Consider the following 27,978-nt stretch of genomic DNA (forward strand, 5'->3'; position numbering starts at 1 on the left):
TTTCCATGTAAAGTTTTGGATAAGCTTGTCTGTTTTTACCAGAAAAAAACTGTATTGAATTTTGATAGAAATTGAGTTAAATTGGCAGATTTATTTGTTGAGAGTTGGCATCTTTGCTGTTTTGAGTCTTCCAATCCATGAAAACATTATGTCTGTACATTTATTTGATATGGCTTGATTTACTTCATTACTATTTTATAAGTCTCAGTAATAGGTCCTGTACAATTTTTATAAGATTTATATATAGGTGTTTTTTTTTGAGTAATTATAAATGGCATTGATTTTTAAACTTTCAATTTCCATACAGTCTTTGGTAGTATACAGAAATATGTATATTTTTCATGTTATTTTGGTATCCTGCAACCTTGCTGTTTCTTTTGATAGAATGCTTGGGATTTTCTACATAGAAGTATCATCTGCAATTAGAGACAGTTTTACTTCTTCCCATCTGTATACCTGTTATTTCCTTTTCTTGTCCTACTGCACTAGCTAAGATTTCCAATATGACATTAAATACTAGTAGTGAGAAAACATGTTCTTGCCTGGGTCCTGATATTAGGGGAAAAACATTCAGATTTTCATCATTAACTATGGTGTTAGTTGTAAGGTTTTCTTCATAGAGTTTTCTTTATCAAGTTTAGAAAGTTTCCCATATTCCTAATTTACTGAGTTTTTTTGTTATTGTGAATGAGTGTTGAACTTTGTCAAATGCTTTTTTTGTAATCAGTTGATAGAATCCTGTGTTTTTTCTTCTGTAGCCTGTTGATATGATGTATTACATTCATTTGAGATTTGAATGTTGAACCAGCCTTGTATCCTTGCAATAAGCCCCACTTGGTCATGGAGTATAATTATTTTTATATATTATATTACAGTATTAAATATGCTAGTATTTTGTTGAGGAAGTTTCCTCTAATTTCATGAGTGACAATGATAGGTAGTTTTCTTTCTATATATATATTTTTTTCTATTGTCATTGTCTGGTTTTGGTGTCTAGGTGATTCTGGCCTCCTAACATGTGTTAACAGGTGTTCTATTATTCGGAAGACAGTGTGTTGTATAGAATTGGTTTTATTTGTTCTTTTAATGTTTGGTAGCATTCTCCAGTGAACCATTTAGTCCTGGAGATTTTTCTTTTGGATGCTTTTTAATTATGTATTTATTTTATTTAATATGTATAGAACTATTCAGAGTATCTATTTCATATTGGATAAGTTTTTATAGTTTATCTTTTTCTAGGAATTGTCTCATTTCATCTAAATTTTCTTATTTGTTTAAAGTATTCCTTTATTATCCTTTTGACGGCAGCAGAATCTGTACTTATAACCCCTGTTTTATTCCTATTATTGGAAATGTGTTAACTCTCTTTTATCTTTGTCAATCTTCTTAGACATTTATCAATTTTTTTATTTCAAGGAACCAGCGCTTTATATCATTTTTTCCTCTATCTTTTCCTAATTTCACTGAATTATTTTTTTTTTTCTGGTCTTTATTATATCCTTTCTTCTACTTGCTTTGATAGTATTTTCCTTTGCAGTTTCTTGAGGTGGGTGCTTAGGTTATTGATTTGAAGGTTTTTTTTTTTTCTCTTTACTAATGTAAGCATTAAGTTCTATAAATTTCCCTCACAGTACTGTTTTAGCTTCTTGTCTTACGTTCTAATTACATTTCATTCAGTTCTAAATATTCCTTTATTCGAGACTGTCTAACCCATGGGTTATTTAGAAGTATGTTGTTCAATTTTCCAGTGTTTGGAGTATTTTGTGCTTTCTTCTAATTTCTTTTACGTTTGATTTGGCTATTTAAATTTTTTGAGGTTTGTTTTATGACCCAGGATATTTGATGAATGTTCAGTAAGGCTGCTTGAAAAGAGTGTGTATCCTACTGTCATTGGGTGGAGTTTGTATATGTATGTACCAGATACTGTTCGTTGATGGTGTTTTTCAGATTTTCTATATCTGCTGATTTCCTGCCTCGTATTTTTATCAACAGCTGAGAAAGGGGTGTTGAAGTCCTGCAGTTTAATTCTAGAATTGTCTCTTCCTCCTTTAAGTTCTATCAATGTTCACTTCATGTATTTCAAAGCTCTGTTGTTTGGTGCATACACATTTAGGATTGCTATGTCATCTTGGTGTAATAACCCTTTTATCATTATGCTTTCTTTTTGCTCCTCTAAAATTTTTTGCTTTGAAGTATACTTTATGTGATATTAATATAGCCACTATTGAGTTTTTTGGTAAATGTTTGCATGGTTTATATTTTTCCGTAATTTTATTTTCAACCTTATCTATATTGTTACATTTGAAGTAATGTAATATGTGAATATTGTGAATAGCATATACTTGGCTCATTTTCTTATATCCATCTTACTGATTTCTGTTTTAAAATTGGTATATTTAGGCCATTTAAGTTTAAAATAATTATTGATATTTTTAGGGCTTACAACTACCATTTTATGATGTTTTTGTTGCTCTGTTGTTGTTTGGTTTTGAGGGGGTACTTTTTGTTTTTTGTTTTGCCTTCTTGTGGGTAACTTTAATGTTAGGAGCTCCACTTGATATATCTGTGATGTTTTTGAGTATATCTCTTGTATTTTAGTGGTTACTCTAGGTATTGTATTGTACATACATAACTTATCACAGCCTACGGTATCAACACTTTAGCACTTTGACACGTAGAAACCGTACTTCCATTGGGTACCTTTACATTCCCCATTCTTTTAATATAATTGTCTTAAGTATTTCCTTTTCATATACTGAACACCATATTGGATGATGTTCTTTTTGCTTCAACTGTCAAACAATTTTTACAAAACTCAGAAGAAGCACAGTCTGTTTACTTCTACTTTTACTCATTACATTGTTTTTTCTTCCTTCTTGAAATCTCAAGTTTCTTCCATTAACAGTTTCTTTTTAAATTTTTTGCCCCACAAACATCTATAGCCTGTCTTTTGTTGCAGATTTTCTGGTAACAAATGTTTTTGTTTTCCTTCATCTAAAAATGTCTTTATGTTTCCTTCATTCCCAAAGGATATTTTTGTGGGATACAGGATTCAGGGTCAGCAGTTCTTTTCTTTTAGTACTTGAAAGGCAAGTAAGTCATTTCCTTCTGTCTTCCATATGGGAAATCTGATCTGTTTCAGTTGAGAAATCTGCTGCCATTTGACTCATTATTTCCCTATCTGTAGTGTATCCTTTATGTCAAGTGCTTTGAAAGTGTTTTTTCCTTGTATATAGAGTTCAGAAGTTTGATTATGATGTAACCTGCCATAAAATTTGGGGGGCTTATCCTGTTCGGTGTTTGCTCAGCTTTTCAAATTTTGTGGTGTATGCCATTTGGCAAATTTGGGAAATTTTTAGTTATTCTTCCAATAGTTTTTTCAGCCCTTTGTTCTCTTGTTCTTGTTCCATAGGATTCTCAGGCTCCCATCTTTTTGTTTCCCCCAGTCTGTTTTTCTCTGTTGCTCACGTTGATTAATTTCCATTGATTTCTCTTTGAGCTCACTGATTCCTTCTTTCTCATATATAATCTACTATTGAGCTCATCCAGTGAATTTTCGTTTTGGTTTTTGAATTTTTCAATTGTCTGATTTCCGTTTGGTTCTTTTACACATCTTCTATTTCTTTGCCTAGTTTATGATGCCAAAGAAGGACTCTGAGAAAACAAGCAAAACTGTGTAGTCCAAAGTCAGTGGTTCTCTGGTGGTTTATCTTGATACTGGAATAGAAATCCTAAAGTATCTGGAGGAATGGAAGACCTGCCGTCTTCTGTGTTGTTATCCACAAATATTTCTCAAGAAAATAAAACTGGGCAATCTGCAGATTGTTCAGAGTTGTGTTCTCCAGGGAAGATTTGTGTGTAAAATTTCCGAGCTCTCTAAGGCTTGTTATAGCCTCAAAGGAGAATGGGCTACTCCTCTTCCAGGTTCAGTCTTCCTCTTTGTTGTTGAACACATTCTCCCATATTCCCCAACTTGTATAGGGCCTGTGTCTTTCTTTTGTGCCTCTACTTCTTGGTCTTTAACTTCTCCCTCTGAATCCCCTTCTGTCTTCACAATCTATACCTGTGTTCCTCACCCCCAGGCACTTTCTGCCCTACATGCGCATTGAGCTCTGCCCTTCTCTTTTCTCTCACAGATACACCCTGTGTGACTGTTCTGTCCACTGCCTGTCCTCACCCCCTCATGTCCCTTTCGCTCCACTGACAACTAAAGAATGACCTCCACCACGGTTGCCTGACAAGCAGGTCTCACAAAGTTCCCTTTTGTCCTCTCTCCTCCTGCCCTCCCACCACTGTTGGACTGCTGCCCACCTCTCTGACTTGAAGGTCCTTTCCTGGTTTCTGTGAGTTCTTACCCTTCTTCAGAGAGTCTGTGTCTTCAGCCCATGTATTAAACAGTGTGCTTCCCAGGGTCCATCCAAGGCCATTGCTGTCTCACTTGTGATGTGTTCCATGAGTGAGTTAATTCCCACTCAATGCATTTTATACTCAGTGATCTACAGAGTTCCCCCAAATCTGTGTCTCCAGGTTGAATGTTTCTCATGTCTGTTACCCTCTGTTCATACTTCCACACCTTCCGTGTATTCATATACACTGAGTTTATGCATGTGTCATTTGGCCAAGACCATCACCATGAGGATGCACCCATAATAATTCTAAGAGCAAGCAAACATGTGGTATTACTGTATATCAGCCATTGTTTTGAATGTTTAAACACATCAACTCTTAACCTTTGCAACAAGTCTATGTGGTAGGTAATATTATCCTCATTTTACAAATCAGAAAACTGAGGAACAGAAAGATTAAGGAGTTTGCCCAAAATTGTACAGTTGTTACAAAGTATGAGATTAGGGATTGGAGGCCATTTAGGCTGGCTGCAGAGTCCATGCCCTTATCACTTTCCTAGATTCCTTCTTGTAGTATGAATCTTTGTTTTCCTGGTCACTATTCATTTTTACTAAAATGGATCAAATAATACTCATTTGATCTTTCTCATTTTATAGTACATCTTGGCCATCCTTTCAGTTTGAGTGAGAAACCAAACTCAGTCTTCAATGGTTGCATCATCGCTTGTAACTTTGTAGGAAATATAGATAATCTCTGAGTTTAAGGAAGCAGGGAAGTAGAAAAGGGCTAAGGTTGGCATTTGGTTTTAGACATTGTGTTTGAGGTGCCTGAAAAAACAGTCTCAGTGAATTCCACTATCTTCTGTCTTGTTGACCAAGCCAGACACCTCACAGCCATTTTTCTTTCATCATCCTCACATCCAGCCACTGTCTGATTCTGTTCATTTTACGTTTTTATTTTCCTCAGTAGACAGTATATGTGTGTGTTAGTGAATGGCCACACACAGTAGTGTATTTTTATGTTTGCCTCCCTCACAGTGTTTACACAAAACTGTGTGTGTAGTTGGCACAGTATATGACATATGTTGACCACAAAGAGAAACTATATGGGCTTTTATGGACAGATCTATAAGACTTTAAAAGTCATAATGAATGACTGTGTTGAAAGTCCTCAAGACTACCCAGGTTTATGACTTACTAGCAAGCATCAAAGGACTCAGCATATTATACTCAACATCGATGGTTTATGACAGCACAAGAATACAAAGCAATCTCAGCCAAGGGAAAAGATACAAGGACTGGAGTCCAGAGGAAGCCAGGGACAAGCTTTAGGAATTCTGAGTGCTTAATTTAAGTTCTGTCAATGAATTATGACTGCATGTGTGAAATGTCTACTAGGGAAACTTATTAGAACCTCAGCGCCTATGATTTTTATTGGGCACTCTGTCTAGAGCATAACAAAATTCTAGACCTCCAGAAGCATAGCAGGTTAGCAGCATAAGCCACCTTGTTTACACAAACAATAGGTGCACTGAGCCATTCATCATTTCTGGGAATGATAGGAAGCCTCCCGAAATCTAAGGCCCCAAACTTTAGCCAGGGGCAAACTTTGAAGCTCAAAGGATAGCATGCTATATTAACTCTTCTTCACAGTGACTTAAATGATACCTAAATGTTGAGGAAGTTCAAATTTCTTTAACAAATATTAAATACAGTTTGCTACAACAAGAAATAAGTCATAGCTTTGAGGTGAAGGCTTATATACATGTAAATCACTGTAACGAAAACAATCAGTTATGTCAGAGTGGAAATTCTTACATAGTGGTCAAGATTTAATTTAGTGATGACAAAATATAGAGAATGTCTGGTGAGAAAGAATCTTGCCTCTCAATAAATCTGTGTCTATTTAGATATGTCGTCAGTGGTTTGACTTGCAAATATTCCCTTTATTTGTTTGGTTTGTTTTTTTTTTTTTTTTTTGGCTGTGTTGGGTCTTCGTTTCCGTGCAAGGGCTTTCTCTAGTTGCGGCAAGCGGGGGCCACTCTTCATCGCGATGCGTGGGCCTCTCACTATCGTGGCCTCTCTTGTTGCGGAGCACAGGCTCCAGACGCGCAGGCTCAGTAGTTGTGGCTCACGGGCCCAGCTGCTCCACAGCATGTGGGATCTTCCCAGACCAGGGCTCGAACCCGTGTCCCCTGCATTGGCAGGCAGATTCTCAACTGCTGCGCCACCAGGGAAGCCCCCCTTTATTTGTTTTTATTTGTACAAAGATGTAACGACCAGGTCAATGCTGTGTATTTCCATTGCACATATGTCAACAGTTTCTCATTTACTTTTTGTTCCCACTGTTGAAACTTGTAGCCTTTGACTTCAACAAAGAGAAAATTAAAGAACATGGGGTCATAATAATTCCTACATCATTAAATGTGCATAACTGGAGATTAAAGGGTGTGTTGTTGCAGGCTTAGTCAAGTTCATGGACCTGTCTGTGAGTTTTACTGAGATGGTGTGGGAGCATTTGGTCCAGCTGGGAGGGCCCTCTACAGAGACGTGATGCTGGAGATCTGTAGGAATCTGGTCTCTGGGAGTATTTGCCTCTCCCCTTTGTACTCATACTCTGGCCCGCAGACTGCCTTTCCTGTCTTAGTTGTCGGATGCTGAGGTGCCTCTGGAATGCTCAAAGACGTCATCCTTGAGTTTTGAGGGTTAAAGATTTGTAATCTGTTCACAGGTATGTTACACACCTGACAATTGAATGGTCTAAGCTAAATTGTAAATGGGCACTATCTTCCCTTCCTTGGAGCAGTGTCAAGAGCATGGACCCTCTAGTCAGACCACCTGGTTACACTTCCTAGCCTTGTTCTAACCAGCTGGATGACTTGGAGGGAATTTCTGTCTGCTGTGATTTTTAATTTGGAGATCCGTGTATTAAGCATATATTTTTTGTTGTTGTGCCCCACGCCCCTTTTTAGTCTTTTTTTTCTCTTTTTTTTTTTTATAAATTTATTTATTTATTTTTGGCTGCTTTGGGTCCTCATTGCTGCACGTGGGCTTTCTCTCTAGTTGCGGCGAGCGGGGGCTACTCTTCGTTGAGGTGCACGGGCTTCTCATTGCGGTGGCTTCTCTGTTGCAGAGCACGGGCTCTAGGCACACGGGCTTCAGTAGTTGTGGCACTCGGGCTCAGTAGTTGCAGCACGCGGGCTCTACAGTGCAAGCTCAGTAGTTGTGGCGCATGGGCTTAGTTGCTCCGCGGCATGTTGGATCTTCCCGGACCAGGGCTCGAACCCGTGTCCCCTGCATTGGCAGGCGGATTCTTAACCACTGCGCCATCAGGGAAGCCCCAAATGGGCCATTTTTATGCCACTTCCAAAGAACAGGGTGTCAGTGCATCAAGCCAGATGTGATCTTTAAGTTGCAACAAGGTAGAGAGTCATGGACAGAGCAAGGAGCAGTTCCAAGGAGGGGCTGTCCAGGTGAGCAAGTAGAAAGCAGGTATTCAAGGGATGATGGTGTTAGTAAGATCCCAGTTATCTCCCGTGGGATTGGTATTTTAGAGAGATTGTTCCACATGCCCTTCTCATAGACCCACACCTCTGAAAATGGTGAAGGACAACTAATTGAGGTCCCCAAATACACAGCGTGGCTTGTGGGCTCTTAGTTTCCCAACCAGGGATTGAACCTGGGCCCTCGGCAGTGAGATCATGGAGTCCTAACCACTGGACTGCCAGGAAATTCCCGAGACTGCCCCTTTCAGGACTAGCCAATTCTTAGAGGTAACAAACTACTCTTAGGGGCTATTTCTTTCATGTGTAAATTAAATAACCCAAAGCCCCTAATTGGAACCCCTCCTCTTTCTGACTCTTACACTTAGGAGACTATATTTCTCATCATCTAAGGGCCTGTGCCGGGCAAATGTCAGCCCGTATGCTCCAAAGCCTGTTGACAGTATTCAAACCAGCCAATACCAAACTGTTTATCCTACCCTGCCTTGTCTTTCCTGTTGAAAACACAATAAAAGCTCTGGACCATGCTTTCTTCACCTCTCTTACCTCCTGACCCATCCTGGTCTTCCCCTCGTGGCCCTTTGTGATGTGCCCTGTCTCCTGTTTCTAGGAATGTGTGAGCATAAACGTCTTCCTTCATGACAATCATTCCCATTTCTGTGTATATTAACATACGAAATTAAACAATTCCTGGGTATATTCTAGAACACACAGGGAACATATTACGACTTCTTTACAGTGGCCTACAGGGCTCTACACAGTGAGCTTTAAAGTGACACTAGGGATGAACAGGAAGGAGCAGGTGACAGAATTCCAGGGTCAGGACCCATTTTTCACATTCCTTGCCAGAAAATATCTGGGAGTCTGGGAGTCTTTTTCCACCGATAGAGACCATTCATGGTGTTTGAGGAGAGAGTCCAGAAATACTGCTTTCACTGATGCTCTGAGGCAAATTGCTCCACACACCTGGTTGTTTGCAGGGGAAAAATACTACGTTACCCAGAAGGCTGAGCGCCGCGTGTTAGCGCCGATGCTGGGCCAGTGACGGCCCAGGACGGGGGGCGGTTTCCTGCGGCCCGCGCCGGCGGGGGCGGGACCTCCAACCATTTGGAGAGCTGCGTCATCTGTCTGCGCCGGCTGGGTCCTCCGGGGCTGTGGGGCCTGTGGCGATGGGCCGGGTGCGTCTCCCAGCCCCGAGCTGGGCAGGCCAGTGAGGAGGGTGTGTCTTACCTCTGCGTCGGTGTACGAGCCCGACACCCGCCCCGGGTCCTCCGTAACGGGAGTGTCCCGTGAGCGCCCGCCGGGGCCCCGACCCCGTCCCCGCAGCTCTGACGCGACGGCCTGGGCCTCGTGCGCATTTTGCGCCGGGGAAACTGAGGCTCGGAGTGCGACCGTCGGCCGAGGTGAACCCCCCCCCAACCCCCTCACCCCCCCCCCCGCTCTGGGCAGGAGGCGGGCGGCTGAATCCTGGAGCCGCCTCTCCGGCCCCGCTCTCTCCTCAGGGTCCCGTGATGGCGGCGGCGTGGTTGGACCCGGCGCGGGTGAGTGGACCATATTGCTGGCATTGTTGCTTCTCCGCTGGTTCGGAGAGGGCTCCTGGGCAGGCTGGAGGCTAAGTAAGCCATTGGGTTTCTCTCTGTCCTCTTCGTTTACTTACAACAAGTGGCGCTGACTCGTTATTTTATCCGCGGCCGTACCACAGTTTTGGGTCTCCGACAGGTGTTTCATCAGTGCGTGAAGGATGAATGATGCTTCCTTCCTTCCCGTCACACTTAAAATTCTAGAATTCCAGCTTCCCCATCCTCCCGGCCGACCTCCTCTGACCTTCCGTTCTTTCCTGGCTCTCTGTTCTGCAGACACACCAACCTGACCATAAGTTCTCTGTCCCCGCGCCCCGCCCCCAATCTTTATATTTGCACTGGCCTTTGCCTGGAGTACTGTTCCTGTATCTTTTTTTTTTGGCCGTGCTGCAGGGCTTGGGGGATCTTAGTTCCCCAACCAGGGATCGAACCTGCGCCCCCAGCAGTGGAAGCATGGAGCCCTAACCACTGGACCGCCAGGGAAGTCCCACTGTTCCCATATCTTTGCAGGACTTCCCTCTCACATCCTTCTGGCCTCTGCGCAGATGTCTCCTATTTGGAGAGGCCTTTTCTAGCAGTTAGCTTAAAATGGCCCCTTCCTGTTGCCTGTGTTCTGGCATTTTTGTGTAGGGAACCTGGCAAAATTCCTGGTTGAATTTGTCCAGGATGCTGTGGGAGCAAAGAGAAAACAATGAGAAAAGAACCATAATAGCCGGCCGGCCTCCATTGAGTCCTTGCTGTTAGCAGGTAGATAGGCATAATATATCACCTCATGTAATCCTCACTTTTTCAGAGCTAAGTTCTGTTATTGTCACTGTTTTGTACAAGAACAACTTGAGACTCAGAGAAGTTCAGTTTCCTGCCCAAGTTCACTGCAGTTCTTAAGTAGCAGAAACTAACAACCAGTATGTCGCCACCACAGCCTCCTCTTCTCTACGAACAGTGGAGAGGGATGCCTGGAGGTGACACCTAAAGTAAACTTTGCAAGCCATGCAGGCTTCCTTCCAGTAGGCAGTCTTGGCATGAACCAGGGACATGGCATTTCAGCAGGCGGAAGAGTGTGGACCAAAAAAAAGGTATATTGGTTGTTTAAGGAACCCCCAGAGGGTCTTTGCGATTGCCAGAATCCTCCCCACTCCCCCATCTGCTGAGACATGTCCTGGGAGGGCCAGACGGTGTGGCCGTTGGCTGAATGTTCCATCCTGCTCAGCCAGGACAGACATCACGGCCAGTCAAAGGCTGTTGTTCTCCTGGCTACAGCCTCCAGTGCCCTCAGCAATTCCTATTCCTTGGTCCCTGGAGTATTCTTTCCTCCGGGATACATGCTGTCAGGTCTCAGGTAGAAAAAAGAAGTGATGGCTCGTTGTGGATTCTCCCTGGGGGTCTCCAAGGTTCACTTGGCAGCAGGAGCTGGTCCAGGCCCTGCCACTTCCCAAGCAGGTACCACCACCTCAGGTGACTCTCCTGCGAGGTGGGTGATGATGAATCTGCTCCTCTGCCCACGTCTGCAGAATTATTTTCAGCGGTGGCTGAAATGAATATAACTGGGAAATTTATTTAAAATGCTTCACATCTTCATTAACTGTGGTTTTACTTTGCCAGTGGGTCATGGTTATGCTGTTAGACCTCAGACCAGAGGAACCTGCTTTTAAATCCTGCCTCTGATCACAACACATGTAAACTTTGGGTGGACTGGTGGAGCTCCCTGGGCCTCAGGTCTCCTGACTGACATGAAGATGATAACGGCATTGACCTCACCGGCTGTGGCCAGTCACCCAGTGTTTCTTTTTTCTTTAATTCTCATAACTATTATTGCTCAGTGAGAATCATTGTATTGATTCAGAAATCAACGTTCAGAGAAATTAAGCGAGGCCCCCAAGTTCACACAGCAGGCAAGTGCTGACTTTAGGACTTCGGATTCAAACCTCAGGAGTGGGTGGGACTTAAGAGCTGGGGACTCTGAGACACTTTAACAAGACATGTCAATGCCTCAGCACGAGGCAGGCACACAGTGAGGACCAGTGAGTCTGGGGTGCTGTTGCTGTAATTATTATTGGTATTGTTTTTGCTGTCATTGTTATTCTTTCCCATTTGTCTGACATCTCAGCACCCTCACCATTCCGTGCCTCACAGTCTGTGCGGGAGGCTCCTGACCTGGTGTCATCATTCTCCATCGGCTCCTGCCTAGGAGGCTTCTATCGGCTACGCTGCTGCGATCAGTCTAGAGCAGTGTCTGCCTCCTGGAGTCCAGCACAGAGCTCAGCCTTCAGGGGCTGTTTGGTCTCTGCACCTTTGCCATGGAGAGAGATGGGCTCTGATTCCATCAATAGCCGCAAGACCAACACAACTGCCTCTGCTTGACTTTCCAGATGCTTGTTACTTATGAGGATGTGGCCGTGACTTTTACCCAGGAGGAGTGGGGGCAGCTGGACCCCGCCCAGAGGACCCTGTACCAGGAGGTGATGCTGGAGACCTGCGGGCTCCTGGTCTCTCTGGGTAAGGCCTTCCCAACTTCCCCATGTGGGACCTGTCACTTGCTTCATTCCACCCTCTGGCTCCAGGCCTGGTGGTTGAGAAGCCCTCTGTAGCCCATCTACCCTCCTCCCCACAGCTTCAGTTATTTTCTGGACTCACTCTTGCTGCCTGGTCTCCTTGTATCTCACTTAGGGAGGGTTGGACAAGAAACACAGTTTGCCTTTGGTCACAGCCAAAGGAGAAGGATGTGTTGGGAGGAAATGGGGGTGTCTCACAGAACCCAAAGGTAGGAATTCCTGCCGGGCTCCTTGAGGGACTGATACAGCGACTTAGAGAAGCATGATTATGCCCTGGCTTCTGGGTCTCTTGTTCTGCCTTCTCTCGTGGGCCTGCTCATGTCACTTTGTTTTCACAGTGGTTTTTTCTGCTGCAGCTATTTTGCAGAAGGAGGTAGTCACCAAGTCCTTGCTCTCTGAGGCCCACTCCCTCCTCATCTCTGTTTCTTGCTGTATGTTTATTTTGTTTCTCTGTTCATGCTCTACTCATTTAATTCTCCCAGCACGCTGTCCTCAGCAAGTAAGGAAAATAAGGCCGTTGTTGAGTCCCTCCTAAAGCTTAATCCATTCAACTTAAAAGGCACATCTTGGTTGTCAACAGCTCTCCTTTGCATTTTTTGTCCGTCCTTTTGTGAAATGTTGATAAGAATAAATGATATATGATGTTCGTGCAAATGTCTCTATTTGACCAAATCACTGTGTGGGATTCTGAACCCAAGTTTTTATTTTTAGTAGTTCATGAAATGCTGAATTCTGGCGTCTCCACGTCTGCTCCTTTCTCTGGCCCTGTTTCCTGAGAATTGACTCCTCTGCTCATGTCCCCCTCTCACCACCACAGCCCACTTGGTCTGAGGCTGCTGACTCCCACGGGGAAGCGTTTGCTGCTTCCTTCTTCCTGTAGCACTTGGGAGACCAGGGTCTGGTGCTAGACCCCTGGTGTCTAATCCCTGCTCTGCTGCTGATGGGCTGTGTGTTCCTGGGCAGGTTACTGAACGCTTCTGTGTGTCAGTTATCTCATGGGTAGTATCTCATGAAGTAATACAGTACCTACTTCACACGTCTGTCGTGAGGGTGAATGGCTCAGAACAGTGCGTGGTGATGCCTGGCTGTGTGCAGGGTTAGCAGTTGTGACCCCTGCTACTGTCACTACTGTTAATGATATCATCGTCGTCCTTGTTGTCATCGTCATCACCCTGCACTTGGACTCAGCATTTTCTGGAACAGTGTTGTGTAGCTTTGTAGTTAAATACAGATGCCAGATGCCAGAGATGACTAGACTTTGGTTTTCATCTTGGCTCAGCCATTCACCATGTCCGTGGTTTCAGCAAATCATTTTATCTGCCTGAGCCTCTGTTTCTTCATCTGTAAAATGGTGCTTATTGTAGTATGTACTTTATGTGGGTGCTATAAGGAAATCCTAAAATAGAATTTTTCATGCAAGGCCCACAGGAAGGTCAGTATAACGCTTTGCTTACGACCTAAAAAAGACTTAGATCCATGAAGACATTTACCTTGTTCCTGAGTGAAAAGACTCAATATTTTAAATATGTATGTCATTTCATTTCTAAATTAGTTCATAAACTTAATTCAGTTTTTTTTTAATGCATTTAAATTGCTTGGCACAGTCCTTGGAATATGGTTACACCTATAAATAGTTATTGTTTTTTTAAGACTTGTCTTTTTTGAGCAGTTTTAGGTTCACAGCAAAATTGAGAGGTAAGTATAGAGATTTCCCATACACCCCCTCCCCCCACACAAGCATACCCTCCCTCGTTCTCAATATTCTCACCAGAATGGTACATTTGTTATAGTTGATGCATCTACACTGACACATCATAATCACCCAAAGTCCATAGTTGACATTAGGGTTCACTCTTGGTGTTGTACATTCCATGGGTTTGGACAAATGTATAATGACGTGTATCCATCATAGTATCATACAAAATTTTTTTGTTGCCCTAAGAGTCCTCTCTATTCATCCCTGCCCCCTCACCAACCACTGATCTTTTTTACTGTCTCCATTTGTGTTTTCCAGAATGTCAGATAGCTGGAATCATAGAGTATGTAACCTTTTTAGATTGGCTTCTTTCACTTAGTAATATGCATTTGTTTCTCGTTTCATGGTTTGATAACATGTTTCTTTTTAGTGCTGAATAATATTTTACTGTCTAATAATATTTTACTGTCATTTACCATGCTTTATCCATTTACCCACTGAAGAACATCTCGGTTGCTTCCAAGTTTTGGCAATTGTGAATAAAGCTGCTGTAAACATCCATGTGCAGGTTTTTATGTGGACATAAGTTTTCAGCACCTTTGGGTAAATAGCGAGAACTGTGGTTGATGGATCCTATGGTGAAGGTATATTTAGTTTTTTAAGAACCCACCAAACTGTCTTCAAAATGGTGGTATCATTTTGCGTTCCCACCAGCATTGAATGAGAGTTCCTGCTGCTCCGCATCCTTGCTAGCATTTGGTGTTGTCAGTGTTCCACGTTTTCACCTTCCTTCCTTCCTATTTATTTATGGCCGCTTTGAGTCTTCGTTGCTGTGTGTGGGCTGTCTCTAGTTGCAGCGAGCAAGGGCTACTCTTTGTTGCAGTGCGTGGGTTACTCTTCGTTGTGGTGTGGGGGCTTCTTGTTGCGGTGGCCTCTCCTGTTGCGGAGCACGGGCTCTAGGCCCGCAGGCTTCAGTCGCTGTGACACTCAGGCTCAGTGGTTGTGGCATGCGGGCTCTAGAATGCAGGCTCAGTAGTTGTGGCTCACGGGCTTAGTTGCTCTGCGGCATGTGGGATCTTCCCAGACCAGGGCTCGAACCCATGTCCCCTGCATTGGCAGGTGGATTCTTCACCATTGCGCCACCAGGGAAGTCCCTTGACCATTCTAATAGGTGTGTAGTGGTATCTTGTTTTAATTTGCATTTCCCTGATGATAATATATTCTGTGGAGCATCTTTTCATATGCTTATTTGCTGTGTGTATATTGTCTTTGGTGAGATGTGTTTTAAGGTCCTTGTTCTTGTCTTTGGTGAGGTGTCTGTTAAGGTATTTGGCTCATTTTAAAATTGGGTCATTTTTGTTTTCTTACTTTCTAATTTTAAGAGATATTTGTGTATTTTGGATAACTGTCCTTTATCAGATATGTCTTTTGCAAATATTTTCTCCTACTGTGTGGCTTGTCTTCTCATTCTTTTTTTTTTTTTAATTTATTTTATTTTGTTTGTCTGTGTTGGGTCTTCGTTGCCGCGTGCGAGCTTTCTCTAGCTGCGGTGAGCGGGGGCTACTCTTTGTTGTGGTGCGCGGGCTTCCCATTGCGGTGGCTTCTCTTTGTTGTGGAGCACGGGCTGTAGGTGCGCGGGCTTCAGTAGTTGTGGCACTCAGGCTCAGTAATTGTGGCTCGCGGGCTCTAGAGTGCAGGCTCAGTAGTTGTGGCGCACGTGCTTAGTTGCTCCGCGGCATGTGGAATCTTCCCGGACCAGGGCTCAAACCCTCGTCCCCTGCATTGGCAGGCGGATTCTTATCCACTGCGCCACCAGGGAAGTCCTGTCTTCTCATTCTTTTGGCAGAGCAGAAGTTTTTAATTTTTATGAAGTCCAGCTTATCAATCATTTCTTTCATGGATTATGCCTTTGGTGTTGTATCTAGAAAGTTATCACATACCCATAGTCATCTAGGTTTTCTCCTATAATATCTTCTAGGAATTTTATGGTTTTGTGTTTTACATTTAGATCTGTGATCCATTTTGAGTAAATTTTTGTGAAGGATATAAGGTCTGTCTAGGTAATTGTTTTTATATGTGGATGTCCTGTTCCAGCACCATTTGTTAAAAACACTAGCTTTGCTAACTATTGTATTGCTTTTGCATCTTTGTCAAAGATTAGTTGACTGTATTATGTGGGTCTATTTCTGGGCTTTCAATTCTGTTCCATTGATCTTTCACCAACATCACACTGCCTTCATTACTGTAACTTTATTGTAAGTCTTGAGGTTGGGTAGCTTCAGTCCTCCCACTTTGTTCTTCTTCAATATTGTGTTGGCTGTTTTGGGTCTTTTGCCACTCCATATAAACTTAATCAGTTTTGGATATCCACAAAATGATTTGCTGGGATTTTGATTGGTATTGCATTGAATCTATAGATCAAATTGGGAAGAACTGACATCTTGACAGTACTGAGTCTTCTTATTCATGAACATAAAATCTCTCTCCATTTATTTTGTTCTTTGATTTCATTCATCAGAGTTTTGTGGAGTTCCTCATATAAATCTTGTACATATTTTCTTAGATTTATACCTAAGTATTTCATTTTGTAGGAGTGCTAATGTAAATGATAATGTGCCAAAGGGCAACTAATCTAAGTCTGCTTTCAAATAACACTATATCACTTCACTGGTAACATGAGACCTTATAACAAAATAATCTTAATTCTGTCCTCCCATCCTTCATATCATTGCTGCCATTTGTTTCACTATATAAGTGCATATATAATGGGCACATATATTTTATACATATATAAAAATAAGCGTTTATATGTATGTATGTATATATGTAAGTGTGTGTAAGCTATGTACATAATCATAATTGAATACATTATTACTATTACTATTCTGAACAGACTGTTACTTGTTAGATTGGTTAAGACAACTAAAAGTTTTAACTTTACTTTCTTTTATTCCTTTTGCAGTATTTCTCCTTTCTGTATTTAGATCTGAGTTTCTGACCTATATCATTTTCCTTCTCTCTACAGAAGTTATTTTAACATTTCTTGTAAGATAGGTCTACTGGCAACAGATTCCCTCAATTTTTGTTTCTTTGAGAAATTCTTTATTTCTCTTTCAGTTTTGAAGGATAATTTCACAGGGTATGGAATTCAAGATTGGTGAGGTTTTTCTCTGAACACTTTAAATCTTTCCACTCTCTTCTTATGTGATTTCTGAGCAGAAATCATATGTAATTCTTGTCTTTGTTCCTGTATAGGTAAGATGTTTTGTTTTGTTTTGACCTCCGGCTTCTTTCTGGATTTTTTCTTTATCTTCAAGTTTCTGTAGTTTTTAAATGGTATGCCTAGGTGTGGTTGTTTGGTTTTTTTTTGCTGGGGGACAGGGGTGGAGGTAGTGAGCATTTATCATGCTTGGTGTTCTCTTGGCTTCCTGGATCTGTGGTTTGGTGTTAGACATTAATTTTGGGAAATTCCCAGTCATTATTGTTTCATGTATTTCTTCTGTTTCGTTTTCTCATTTTTTCTCCTTTTTAAATTTGCATTACTTGTATATTACACCTTTTATAGTTCTATGGTCCTTGGATATTCTGTTTTTTTCAGTCTTTGTCCTCTTTGCTTTTCAGTTTTGAAGGTTTCTATTGATATATCCTCAAACTCAGAGATTCTTTCTTTAGCCGTGTCCAGTCTACTGATAAGTCCACCAGAAGCATTCTTCAGTGTTATTTGATCTGTAGCATTTTTTTTTTGGTTCTTAATTAGGATTTCCTTCTATCTGCTTACATTACCCATCTGTTTTTGCACGCTGTCTACTTTTGTTCATTAAAGCCCTTCGCATATTAATCAGTGTCATTTAAAATCCCTGATCTGATAATTCCAGCATCCCTGACATGTCAGGTTCTGATGCTTGCTCTGTCTCTTCAAATTGTGTTCTTTGACTTTTAGCGTGACTCATAATTTTTTTTGATAGCTGCATATGATACACTGGGCAGAAGTAACTGCTGTAAATAGGCCTTTAGAAATGTGGTGGGCGGGACTTCCCTGGTGGTGCAGTGGTTAAGAATCCGCCTGCCAATGCAGGGGACACGGGTTCGAGCCCTGGTCTGGGAAGATCCCACATGCCACGGAGCAACTAAGCCCATGCGCCACAACTACTGAGCCTGTGCTCTAGAGCCCACGAGCCACAACTACTGAGCCCGTGTGCCACAACTACTGAGCTTGTGCTCTAGAACCTGCAAGCCACAACTACTGAAGCCTGTGCACCTAGAGCCCATGCTCCACAACAAGAGAAGCCACCGCAATGAGAAGCCTGCGCACCGCAACAAAGAGTAGCCCCCGCTCACCACAACTAGAGAAAGCCCATGCGCAGCAACAAAGACCCAATGTAGCCAAAAATAAAATAAATTAAAAAAAAAAAAAAGAAAGAAATGTAGTGGCAGGGCAGGAGGGAAAGAGTGTTCTATAGTTCTATGATTTGGTCTCAGTCTTTTAGTGGGCCTGTCCCTCTGGACTGTGAATGTCACAAGTGTTTATCTCCTCCACTAAGGTAGGACAGGATGGCCAAAGTTGACTGGAGTTGGGTATTTCCCTTCTTCCAGGCCATTTAGGCTCTGATAAAACCCCAGCAGTTTAGGCTCTGGTTAACTAGTTTCTTCTGAGGACAGGTCTGGTTAAAGACAGAGTGCTCTGGTATGTTTCAGAATTTGTTCTTTTTCCTTCCCCCCTGCCAGAAGCCCAAGGGGATTTTTCTCTTCTATTTTTTGTGGGAACTTGGTTGAGCTTCTGGAGAGAAATCTCATAATACTGTGAGGGCCTGCCTGTGACTGCGTCCCCCGGAGTTTTTTTTTAATTTTTATTTATTTATTTATTTATTTATGGCTGTGTTGGGTCTTCGTTTCTGTGCGAGGGCTTTCTCTAGTTGTGGCAAGTGGGGGCCACTCTTCATCGCGGTGCACGGGCCTCTCAGTATCGCGGCCTCTCGTTGCGGAGCACAGGCTCCAGATGCACAGGCGCAGTAACTGTGGCACACGGGCCTAGTCGCTCCGCGGCATGTGGGATCTTCCCAGACCAGGTCTCAAACCCGTGTCCCCTGCATTGGCAGGCAGATTCTCAACCACTGCACCACCAGGGAAGCCCCCCTGGAGTTTTTTTTACTCTCAGAGTTGTCTGCACTGAACCTCCACCAATCCATTCATTACCGTTCAGGTTTCCTATCCTGGCGCTGGTTCCTGTGGCAGTTTCTGCTCATGAGTCTCTGCTCTTGTAAGCTGTGACTGACTGTATTCCCTGTGTCTCCAATCCTGGGGATAGCAGTTTACCTTGTTTCCTCCCCTCTGTTATTGATCCAAGACGAGTTGTTGATTTTTCAGTCTGTTCAGCTTGCCACTTGTTGTTAGGATGGAGTGGCGACTTGGAAGCTCCTTACAGGCAGAACTGAAAACAGGAAGTCGACTAAGTATTAGTTTTGACTTAACTGTTAGGATTTAAAAATTGCATGGCAACATGGCAGATTGATGAAGCACCTGGGCTCAGGAGCCACAGTTCAGTGAAATCTTCTCAGGAAGTGACATTTGAGCTGAGACCCAAAGAATTAGAGTAATCTAGAACGAGCAAAGTAGGGAAAAAAGCAGCCTTCCCGTTAGAAGGGACAGCACGTGCAAAGGCCCTGCAGTTGCAGGGAGCGTGACTCCTGACAGCTGAAGAAAGACTCCTTCACTTTCCACTGCCCTGTCCCTGAGCCCCGTGCTGAGCATGTAGCAGACAGGAGTGAACATTTGCTTAGTGATGACTAACGAATCCTGAGCTTTGGTCCAGGATCTGCAGATGCGCTTTCTGTGCGGGTCCTGGTACCTCTGCCATTGATTTATCTACATTCTTTACCCCCACAGTGGTTGATATATGTTTGGGTATACATGACAGACCAGCTCAAACAGTCTACACCCTGAAGGAAATTTATTATCTAAGAAGCAGCTCAGAGGTGATGCTGGCTTCCAGGTTGGGGGTGCCAACCCAGATGTCTGTTTCTTTGCTTCATTGGTTCTGATGCTCAGGCTGGTTCCCTCACAGGAGTTGCAAGATGCTTCTGGATGGCAGGAGCTGCGGGGGCGTCACTCAGCCCTTCCTGAAATAAAGCTTTCTTTTTACTCAGAGCGGCTGTCGTAGGTCACCTGCCTACCTCAGATACCGATGATGCCATTTGTGGGATGATGGAGACCAGGGCTTCTTAGCCTGCCAGGTTGGCTACTGTCGCCTGGGGAGCGTTTAAAATCTGATGCCCAGGCCCTTCCCAGAGATTTTGTTTGAACTGCTGTGTGGTGGTTGCTGGGCACCCCAGGTGTTGCTGATGCACAGGAGGTTGAGGTCCCTGACTTGAATGAATTAGAAAACGTCTTCAGGAGGTACGTCTGAACGGTGCTGGGTTCTGTGGGATGGAGATCAAAGGGAGTTGGTGCTGTCTATGCAGCCAGCACTAATGTCTACAGTCTTCGGGGACAAAGGATGGTGTTTTTACAGTTTGTTTCCCAGTTGCAGCATTTTGTTTGCATGGATGGGAGCAGCTGCATTCCGAGGTCTCTTCCAAATCCTGCAGTCCCAGTCTGGGTTGAGAGGTTTCTTTCTTCTCACCAAAATCCCCATGTTCTCTTTTTTTCTCTGTGAACAGGGTGTCCTTTGCCCAAGCCAGAGCTGATCCACCCACTGGAGCACAACCCAGAGTTACAGACGTCGAAGAGAGGCCTCTCCCCAAGCTCCTGCCCAGGTGAGTGCCAACAGCTGGCCAAGCGGGCATCACAGCAGGTTGCAGACAGCAAGAGGACCATTAACTATAAAATTTGTGAGAATATTCTTGTCGTGGCCTCTCTGGAGGCGTGGGGTCTGTGGAACCTTTTAACCTGTGGTCCCTCTGCCCCGTAACACTCTCCACTGCCCCTGGGGAGGCGCGGGGCGTGGGGTCTGTGGAACCTTTTAACCTGTGGTCCCTCTGCCCCGTAACACTCTCCACTGCCCCTGGGGAGGCGCAGGGCGTGGGGTCTGTGGAACCTTTTAACCTGTGGTCCCTCTGCCCCGTAACACTCTCCACTGCCCCTGGGGAGGCGCGGGGCGTGGGGTCTGTGGAACCTTTTAACCTGTGGTCCCTCTGCCCCGTAACACTCTCCACTGCCCCTGGGGAGGCGCGGGGCGTGGGGTCTGTGGACCCTTTTAACCTGTGGTCCCTCTGCCCCGTAACACTCTCCACTGCCCCTGGGGAGGCGCGGGGCGTGGGGTCTGTGGACCCTTTTAACCTGTGGTCCCTCTGCCCCGTAACACTCTCCACTGCCCCTGGGGAGGCGCGGGGCGCATCAGGTAAGCTCAGGCCCTCGGCTCCACGTACTTGGGCTTCAAAACGAGGCGTGACACACCACACAGCCTTGCGGCCCTGGGGACGTTCCATGATCCCGTTGTGCCTTTGTATGTAAGTTTGGCCAAGGTAAATCTAGCTGTTCTAACAGGTGTATTCCAAAATCTCCATGGCTCAGCACACGAAAAGTGTTTTTCTTGAACCAAGGGCGATGTGGATCAGTAGGGAGCTCTGACCACACAGTTATTCAGGGACTCAGCTACCTTCTGTCATCAGTGTGAGACCTTCAGGGTTCCTGGCATCCTCCAGCTGGCAGAGGGAAAACAGAGAAGGGAAAATGTCACACCCACTTCCAACACATTGTTTCCACTCACATTCCACTGACAAGATACTCGACTTTGTCATTTGGTGCCTGGGGCTGGGAAATGAGGCTGAGTGTTTTCAAGGAAAGGAATGAAATGGTTTGATCAGTGAGGTCAGTTACACTCAGTCTGTTCCTGAGAAATTGTAGTCATAATCGTTTCTGTCTCGTTGGGTGGTTGGAGGATGTAATAGATTATGTATGAAACTGCTTCGCACTGGGCCTGACCCATAGTGAGTGGCTCAGCAAAAGTAAGCTATTAGTATTATTCACATCGTGGGATTAGTGCTAGTGAGTAATGATAGTATCTCACATTTCCTTCTGAACTGCAAGTAAACAGGGCCTTTCCAGCTATGCTCTGTATCTCACCCTTTCCCACCTTCCCCATCCACCCACACTCTGAGTGTCAGACACCCAGAAGCACTCCCCTGCCCTAGTTTTCCTATCCCTCCTGTTTGCTTAAACCTCAAGGCACCTCATGCTCAACATGCCTAAGAGGGGGCTTTTGACCTTGCCCGTTTCTCCCACTTCCCGTGCATGTTAGAAGGCTGGGTGCAGCCTCAGACAACTCCTCAACACCCCCATCTCCACCAAGCCCTCCAAATGCTGTCTGTTTTGCATGCACGCTTCCTGAGTCTGTCACCTCCACCACCAGTACAAGATGCCCCCCCCCACACCCTCAGTCCAGGTTTTCAGCTTTTGCCTGGGTGATGCCAGCACACTCCTGGCTGGTCTCCCCACATCTCCTCTGTGCCTCTAGTCAGCCCTGTCTCCCATGGTGGCCCCCGCAGCCACCAAGATCTTGTTTCCAACCTTCAGCACTCCCCCAGCCACTGAGCCCTCAGCACGTTTTCATGTCGAAGGTAGAGCCTGTGGGCCTTCCCTGGCGGTCCAGTGGTTGGGACTTCGTCTACCAATGCAGAGGGTGCAGGTTCGATCCCTGGTCGGGGAGCTAAGATCCTGCATGCCTCGCAGCCAAAAAACCAAAACATAAAGCAGAAGCGATATTGTAACACATTCAGTGAAGACTTTAAAAATGGTCCACATCAAAAAAAATCTTAAAAAAGAAAAAAAGAAAATAGAGCCTATATCCTTGTGTTGCTTGATCCTTAAACCCTTCCACATTCATCTAAATCTCTCATATGTGTAGCTTCCTTCCTCACCTCCCTAGAGGAGATGTCCCCCCTGACCAAGGCCAATTCATGTACCAGAGTCTAGGCCAAACCTTTTCAGGGAACTGCTGCTTCTCACCTTTTCTGCCTCTTTTGTAACATAAAGATATGCTCAGTTGCCTCACACTCGGGGAAAGTAAATAGAAAATGCTTCTGCCTCTCTAATGGCTTCACACTGACATTGACTCTACTTTCCCTGTAAAATCCATCTTTTTGGAGAAGCTGTCTCATTCTTGCAGGAGATGTCTACGCTTGAGTTCCGTCCATCTCATTTACTAAAATTTTCTTGCACTTTTTGAATGAGGTGTAACTCACACCCTGTGTTGTGTAAAAATCTTAAGAGGTTAATAGCTTCATGAATGCTTGTGTATGTTTAACCCACGTAAGCACCACCTCAGTCAATATGTAGAATATTTCCAGCATCTCATTGGGATCTCATGCCCTCGATAGCCCCTTGTGCTCGGTAACCCCTATTTAGACTGTCGGCATCGATTAGTTTGGACTGTTGAACCCCATAGCATGCTCTTTGTCATATATGTCTTCTTTTGATCATCATGTCTGAGATTCTTTTCATGTGGTTGCCTGTGGTTAGAATTTGTTTACTCTTAATATGGTGTAATATCTCATTGCGTGAAAAATTGCCCTTCATTGATCCATCCCCTTCCTGATGGGCACTCCTGTTGTTTTCAGCTTAATGCTGCTGAGAATATTCATGTTATGTTTTTTGGTGCATGTAAGCACTGATTTCCATTAGGAATACATTCTGGTATGTGAGCAGGTCAGGTCATGGAGTAGCTGTATGTTCAGCTTTGATAGAAACTGCCAGACAGTTCTGCAGAGTGTCCGCCCCCTTTAACATCCCCACCATTCATCTGTGAAAGACTCCATCTTTCTCTATCCTTGGCAGCTCTTGGTAATGTTCCCTTTGCTCCTTGAGGTCTGGGGGAGGTTCCTTTGCACCACAGCACTGAAACTCTTCCTTACACGGTCACTGCTTTGCTCCTAATCTTCAAATACAGCACAACCATAAACGATCATGAGCGATGGGCCACAATTTACTGAACACACCTGGCACTGTGCCCAGTGCTTTAGAGACATTTTCTCATTTAGCCTTCACAGCAGCCTATGAGGCAGAAAATGAAAGCCTTTCAGTTTTTCAGACAAGGAAGCTTAGACAGGAAACAGCTAAGAATTTGTCCAACATTAGCTGGCTGGGTACAGGCAGAATTTGAGTCGAGTTGTTCTGCTCCAGAGCCAGCACTCTTGACTGCCACGCCATATGAGCTCAGGACGCAGCACAGACTTTTCAGACTGTGTCGTGTTTGAGCGTTTGACCCTCTTGGATTCTTTGCCCCTCTTCTCACTGGACCTTCATTCTCCCTCTCTGATCATCACTTGAATGTTGGCTCATGGGGCATCTCATGGCTCATTCTCTTTACTCTTAAATGCTCTCCAAGGTTAATCCACACATTCTCATTCTCACACTTCCAATTTACATGCTGCCTAGTTAGGTCCCAGGTGTACATTATTGGACTAACCCATAATAAAAAATTAAAGCTAATTGATTGACTTTTTGCCCTGTGTCTGGCACCCTGCTGAACATGGTATATGCAGTGTTTCACTTCATCCTCATAGCAGTCCTACAAGGTGGGCTCTAGTTTTAGCTTTATTTTTCAGAAGAGGAAAATGAAGGCCTATGGAATTTTGAGTGCCTTACCAGACGCCACAAAGCTAATATTGCGTTCTTTTGGAATTTGGGCCTAGGGTTTTTGTGGTCAGAGACCATGTTCTTAACCATAATACTCATGTGACCTCTAACTTTTGTTTAGTGGACCTCAGGTACAGGTTTCAGTTAATCATAAACCTTGGTTTTATGGGGACATTGTCATCACTGATTCATCAGTGACCTTGATTAATTGATGTATTAATTAAATTATTTGCTCATTTGTTTCTTTTTGAAAATAATATTCTTAACATCACCAAACTCCAGAATGAGAACATTACTCATACCCTCCTGTCTTAGTCTGGCTGCTGTAACAAGAATGCCACGGAGTGGGCAACTTAAGTAACAAACGTTTATTTCTCACAGTTCGGGAGTCTGGGAAATCCAGGATCAAGGTGCTGGCAGATCTGGCGTCTGTTGAGGGCCTGCTCCTTGGTGTGCAGATGGCAGCCTTCTCATTCTGTCCTCACATGGCAGAGAAAAGAAGCAAGCTCCTTAGTATCTTTTCTGGTAAGGACACTAATCCCATCTTGGGAGCTCCACTCTCACCAACCTTATCCTCTCATGCACGGCAGTTCCCTGATTCTGGAAGACTCTGTGCCTTTGTTCGTTCTATTTCCAAAGGCTGAAAGGGCCTTCCCATTTTCTCTATACGTCAGTAGGTCTGGCCGCATCTGGGAAGCCTGCATGACCTCTTCCTGTCTCCCACCTACTGCACTAGGTGCCCCTTTGCTGGCTTCCTGTAGCACCTTGAGATGTTCTGGCTTCGAGCAAACTCACCACATGCAGTGTCATCATTCCTCTGTCTACCTGCCCCTCGTCTCCAGACATTCTGTCCCATGCCCATGCTGTCCCTTTGGGTTTTCCCTCTAAAATTTTCAAGAATCTAAGAACCAAAAAGAAAGAAATTGCACACCTGGGTTTCAGAGATTTGAAAACGCAGCAGGTACAGAGCCACTATTTTCATCTTCTTCTCACTGACATGGTGATTTAGTTTCTTCTATGTTGCCATCACTTATATGCCTTTTTGTGTATTGTATTCCCTTCAGGTGACAACACAAAACCTGACACCACAGAGCCTACCCCTTCTCACCTGGCCTTGTCTGAGGAAGTCTCATCCCAGGAACAACTGACTCAGCGAGCTTCAGGGGACTCCCTGTTGGGACAAACCAAGGATCAGGATGGGCCACTGGAAATGCATGAAGGCCACTTGAGACCAGGGATGGACCCCCAGAGGGAGAAGCTCTCTGGGCAAATGAGCCCTGAACATGGTGGTTTAGGGACACATGATGGTCTTCACTCAAGGATTGTTCAGCAGCGAGTCTTTCCAGGAGATATTCTTTATGAATGTGACTCACATGGACCAGTGAAAGGACCCTTGATACATGAAGGGAAACACCTCTATAAGTGTGAGGAATGCGGGAAAGTTTTTAACAAGAATTGCTTCCTTGTTCGACATGAGCAGATTCACTCTGGCGTGAAGCCCTATGAATGCACAGAGTGTGGGAAAACCTTTATTAAGAGCACACACCTCCTCCAGCACCACATGATCCACACCGGGGAGAGGCCCTATGAGTGCACAGAGTGCGGGAAGGCCTTCAACCGCAGGTCACACCTCACAAGGCACCAGCGGATTCACACTGGAGAGAAGCCTTACAAGTGCAGTGAGTGTGGAAAGGCCTTCACCCACCGCTCCAATTTAGTCTTACATAACAGAAGCCACACTGGTGAAAAACCCTTTGTGTGCAAAGAATGTGGGAAAGCCTTTCGAGATAAGACAGGTTTCCTTCGACACTACATCATCCACACGGGAGAGAAGCCCTTTGAGTGTGTGGAGTGTGGGAAATCCTTCAACCGCAGATCACATCTCACCTGGCACCAGCAGATTCATAGTGGAGTGAGACCCTTTGAATGCAACGAATGTGGGAAAGGCTTTTGTGACAGCACAGACCTCATCCAACACTATGTCATCCACACCGGAGAGAAGCCATACAAGTGCCTTGAGTGCGGGAAGGCCTTCTATCGCAGGTCACACCTCAAGCAGCACCAGCGGAGTCACACCGGGGAGAAGCCCTATGTGTGCGGTGAATGTGGAAAGGCCTTTACCCACTGCTCCACTTTTATCTTACATAAAAGAACCCACACTGGAGAAAAACCCTATGAATGCAAAGAATGTGGGAAAGCCTTTAGCAATCGGTCAGACCTCATTCGACACTTCAGCATCCACACTGAAGAGAAGCCTTATGAGTGCATAGAGTGTGGGAAAGCCTTTAACCGTAGGTCATACCTCACCAGACACCAGCGGATTCACAGTGGAGAGAAGCCCTATGAATGCATGGAATGTGGCAAAGCCTTTTGCCAAAGGGCAAACCTCATTCGACATGCCATCATCCACACTGGAGAGAAGCCCTATGTGTGCACTGAATGCGGAAAGGCCTTTACCTACTGCTATACTTTTATCTTGCATAAAAGGGCCCATATTGGAGAAAAACCTTTTGAGTGCAAAGAATGTGGGAAAGCTTTTAGCACTAGGAAAGACCTCATTCGACACATCAGCATCCATGCTGGAGAGAAGCCCTACGAGTGCATGGAGTGTGGGAAGGCCTTTAACCGCAGGTCAGGCCTCACCAGGCACCAGCGGATTCACAGTGGAGAGAAGCCCTATGAATGCATGGAGTGTGGGAAAACCTTCTGCTGGAGCACAAGCCTCATTCGACATTCTGTCATCCACACTGGAGAGAAGCCCTATGAGTGCAGTGAGTGTGGAAAGGCCTTCAGTCGCAGCTCATCCCTCACTCAGCATCAGAGGGTTCATACTGGGAGAAACCCTGTCAGTGTGACAGATGTGGGAAGAACCTTCACAAGTGGGCAATCCTCAGTCAGTCTTAAAGAACTCCTATTGGGGAAAGACTTTTTGCATGTAACGACTGAGGAAAATCTTTTGCCAGAGGAAACATCTTATTCAGAATCTGATCATTCATACCAAAGAGAAACCTCTCACTTTTCTTCCCCATGAGAAAAGCTATTGCAGGATATCAGTTGTCATCTAAAGAGTCATGTTAGAAATGGCCTAAGCCTAGAAACTTATTCTGTATCTGAAAATTCACACAGGAGAGTGATCCAATCTTTATTGTGCACTTAGCAAAACCCTCAGCCACATCTTTCTCCTTAGTTTACACTACAAAATTATCTCAGGGATATTTAAACAAAAGAGGAGGAGACGAGAAAAGACAGAAATGCAAACACAGCTTTCAGATTTCCGTGATGAGCCTGTGGCAATTTGTCATCCCTTCCTTAGTTTATTTGGGTAAGGGGAGTGTTGTTGCAGAGATCAGAGGGCCTTGTTCCTTTTATTTGTCTTTAATATACATGCACTGCTGTCCAATGTCAGGAGAGTTAAGAGAGTTGAGGGTATGTCTGAAAACATTTACTGAAAGCCAACTTTGTTCTACAACATTGTCTCTATCCTTGAGTAGCATATGTCTTTATGAGAAATATGAAGGCTTGACTTATGAAATACTTTCATATTTAAGAAGATAAAGATGTATGTATGAATGGGCCCATTTTACTGCATATTTAAGACTGATTTTTTGAAAACATACTGTGTCATGTGTCTTTAACCACCTAACACTCATACTTAATCTACTTGTTTATTTTTTCTTTTTTTTTTCTGTGGGGTGACGATGACAGTGTAGCTGTGTGACCTTCCCAGAT

General features: G+C 44.2%; 1 protein-coding gene across 2 annotated transcripts in view; it reads left to right on the forward strand.

Annotated features, from left to right (window-relative positions):
* LOC133079052 (zinc finger protein 264-like) overlaps positions 1-27,475 on the forward strand; it is a 46,986-nt gene extending 19,511 nt beyond the window's left edge. Inside the window, exons 1-5 of one of the 2 annotated variants that reach the window (XM_061174324.1) lie at positions 8,979-9,252; positions 11,799-11,925; positions 20,334-20,429; positions 24,631-24,774; positions 25,314-27,475. In XM_061174324.1, coding sequence (XP_061030307.1) covers positions 11,799-11,925; positions 20,334-20,429; positions 24,631-24,774; positions 25,314-27,280 — 2,334 coding nt within the window. In that variant the 5' untranslated portion in view covers positions 8,979-9,252 and the 3' untranslated portion in view covers positions 27,281-27,475. Of the gene's footprint in view, positions 1-8,978; positions 9,253-11,798; positions 11,926-20,333; positions 20,430-24,630; positions 24,775-25,313 lie in introns of those variants that run through there. The other variant, XM_061174325.1, reaches the window with a different exon arrangement.
* The last annotated feature ends 503 nt before the right edge of the window (positions 27,476-27,978 follow it).

Source organism: Eubalaena glacialis, chromosome 18, assembly GCF_028564815.1.
Source record: "Eubalaena glacialis isolate mEubGla1 chromosome 18, mEubGla1.1.hap2.+ XY, whole genome shotgun sequence".
Lineage (NCBI taxonomy): Eukaryota > Metazoa > Chordata > Mammalia > Artiodactyla > Balaenidae > Eubalaena > Eubalaena glacialis.